Genomic DNA, 1,123 nt, shown 5'->3' on the forward strand with positions numbered 1-1,123 from the left:
CTTTGAATATAGGGTACACAACTTCACCCAATGTTCTAACTTCTTCATAACTTTGCGCACCCTTGACGATGTTAAGGAGCACTCTTAGGTAGTACTTTTCTCCGGCTGTTGGGTGAATGTAAACTATTTTGCCAATGCACTTCCCCTGTTTCCTTTTGTGCCACCCTCCGTCCTTCCACACATATTTAGTTGGAAAATCCGCATAGGATAACGTTCTTGCTTCTGGATGTTCTGCATTTATTGCCATCCACACTGTCATCATTGTTTATGTGTTGTTTTCCTTTTCAATTATCTCTTCTAGCATATCACTTTCTTTAATCACCACTGTTTGTTCCCCTTCCAGATTCACAGGGAGGCGCATTATTGAAGGATATCTCTCCTGGATATCAAATTCAAATATTCTCCAGGCCGCTTCTGATGCAGATAGATATCGACAATCCATGTAAGCCTTTATCTCATCATTTGTGTCCTCTTGTATGACTAAAGTTGCCTTATCCGGTCCCTTTGATATATATTTAAACAAATACTTTATGGCTTTTGCTGTGTTGCACCACTCGACATTGATGTGCACATCAAACATTACAAGCAACCCTGGATTATATGGTGCAATAGACTTATCGTCCAATTCATGGATTCCATTTTTAATGGTCATGCACGTAGAAAGTTAACGGTTAAGGTCACGTTTGTTAGCATTCATTTTATTAGCTTAGATTCTGGGCAGATTCAAATCATGTATTTACCTACTATCCTTCCTTGTTCTGTACACAGGATACCCATTGTGGTCCAATGTTGTACTCTTGTTATGTTCCTTTGGATATTTCTTTGTGCAAACATCATTCATCATAAACGGGCAATTAGGACCATCTTTGCCGCATGGACCATGGACCATATACCGTGAGACAATCTTATATAACCGTGGCTCCTTATTTTCGTCAGGTATCTCCGCATGGATTATGGTGTCGATAAAGTCGGTTGACACTTCTGCACTTCTTCTCTTTAGCCATAAAAGTATATGAGCATGAGATAACCCTCTCTTCTGAAATTCTATTGTATAAATACCTGCATGGGTGGGGAACTTATGTTAGCTATTGACTTGTAAGAATAGGGTTATTTATTTTACTAA

The 1,123-nt window shown here is 39.0% G+C and overlaps 1 protein-coding gene across 1 annotated transcript; it reads right to left on the reverse strand.

Annotated features, from left to right (window-relative positions):
- Positions 1–265: 265 nt before the first annotated feature.
- Positions 266–652, reverse strand: LOC141649032 (uncharacterized). The gene has a single exon (XM_074457735.1). The coding sequence runs from the start codon at positions 650–652 to the stop codon at positions 266–268; it is 387 nt and encodes a 128-aa protein (XP_074313836.1).
- Between the last annotated feature and the right edge of the window lie 471 nt (positions 653–1,123).

The sequence above is a fragment of the Silene latifolia genome, chromosome 3, assembly GCF_048544455.1.
Source record: "Silene latifolia isolate original U9 population chromosome 3, ASM4854445v1, whole genome shotgun sequence".
NCBI lineage: Eukaryota > Viridiplantae > Streptophyta > Magnoliopsida > Caryophyllales > Caryophyllaceae > Silene > Silene latifolia.

What these genes read in the sequence shown, in the direction of transcription:
- LOC141649032 (XM_074457735.1), bottom strand. Translation starts at nt 652, where the DNA reads ATGACCATTAAAAATGGAATCCATGAATTGGACGATAAGTCTATTGCA.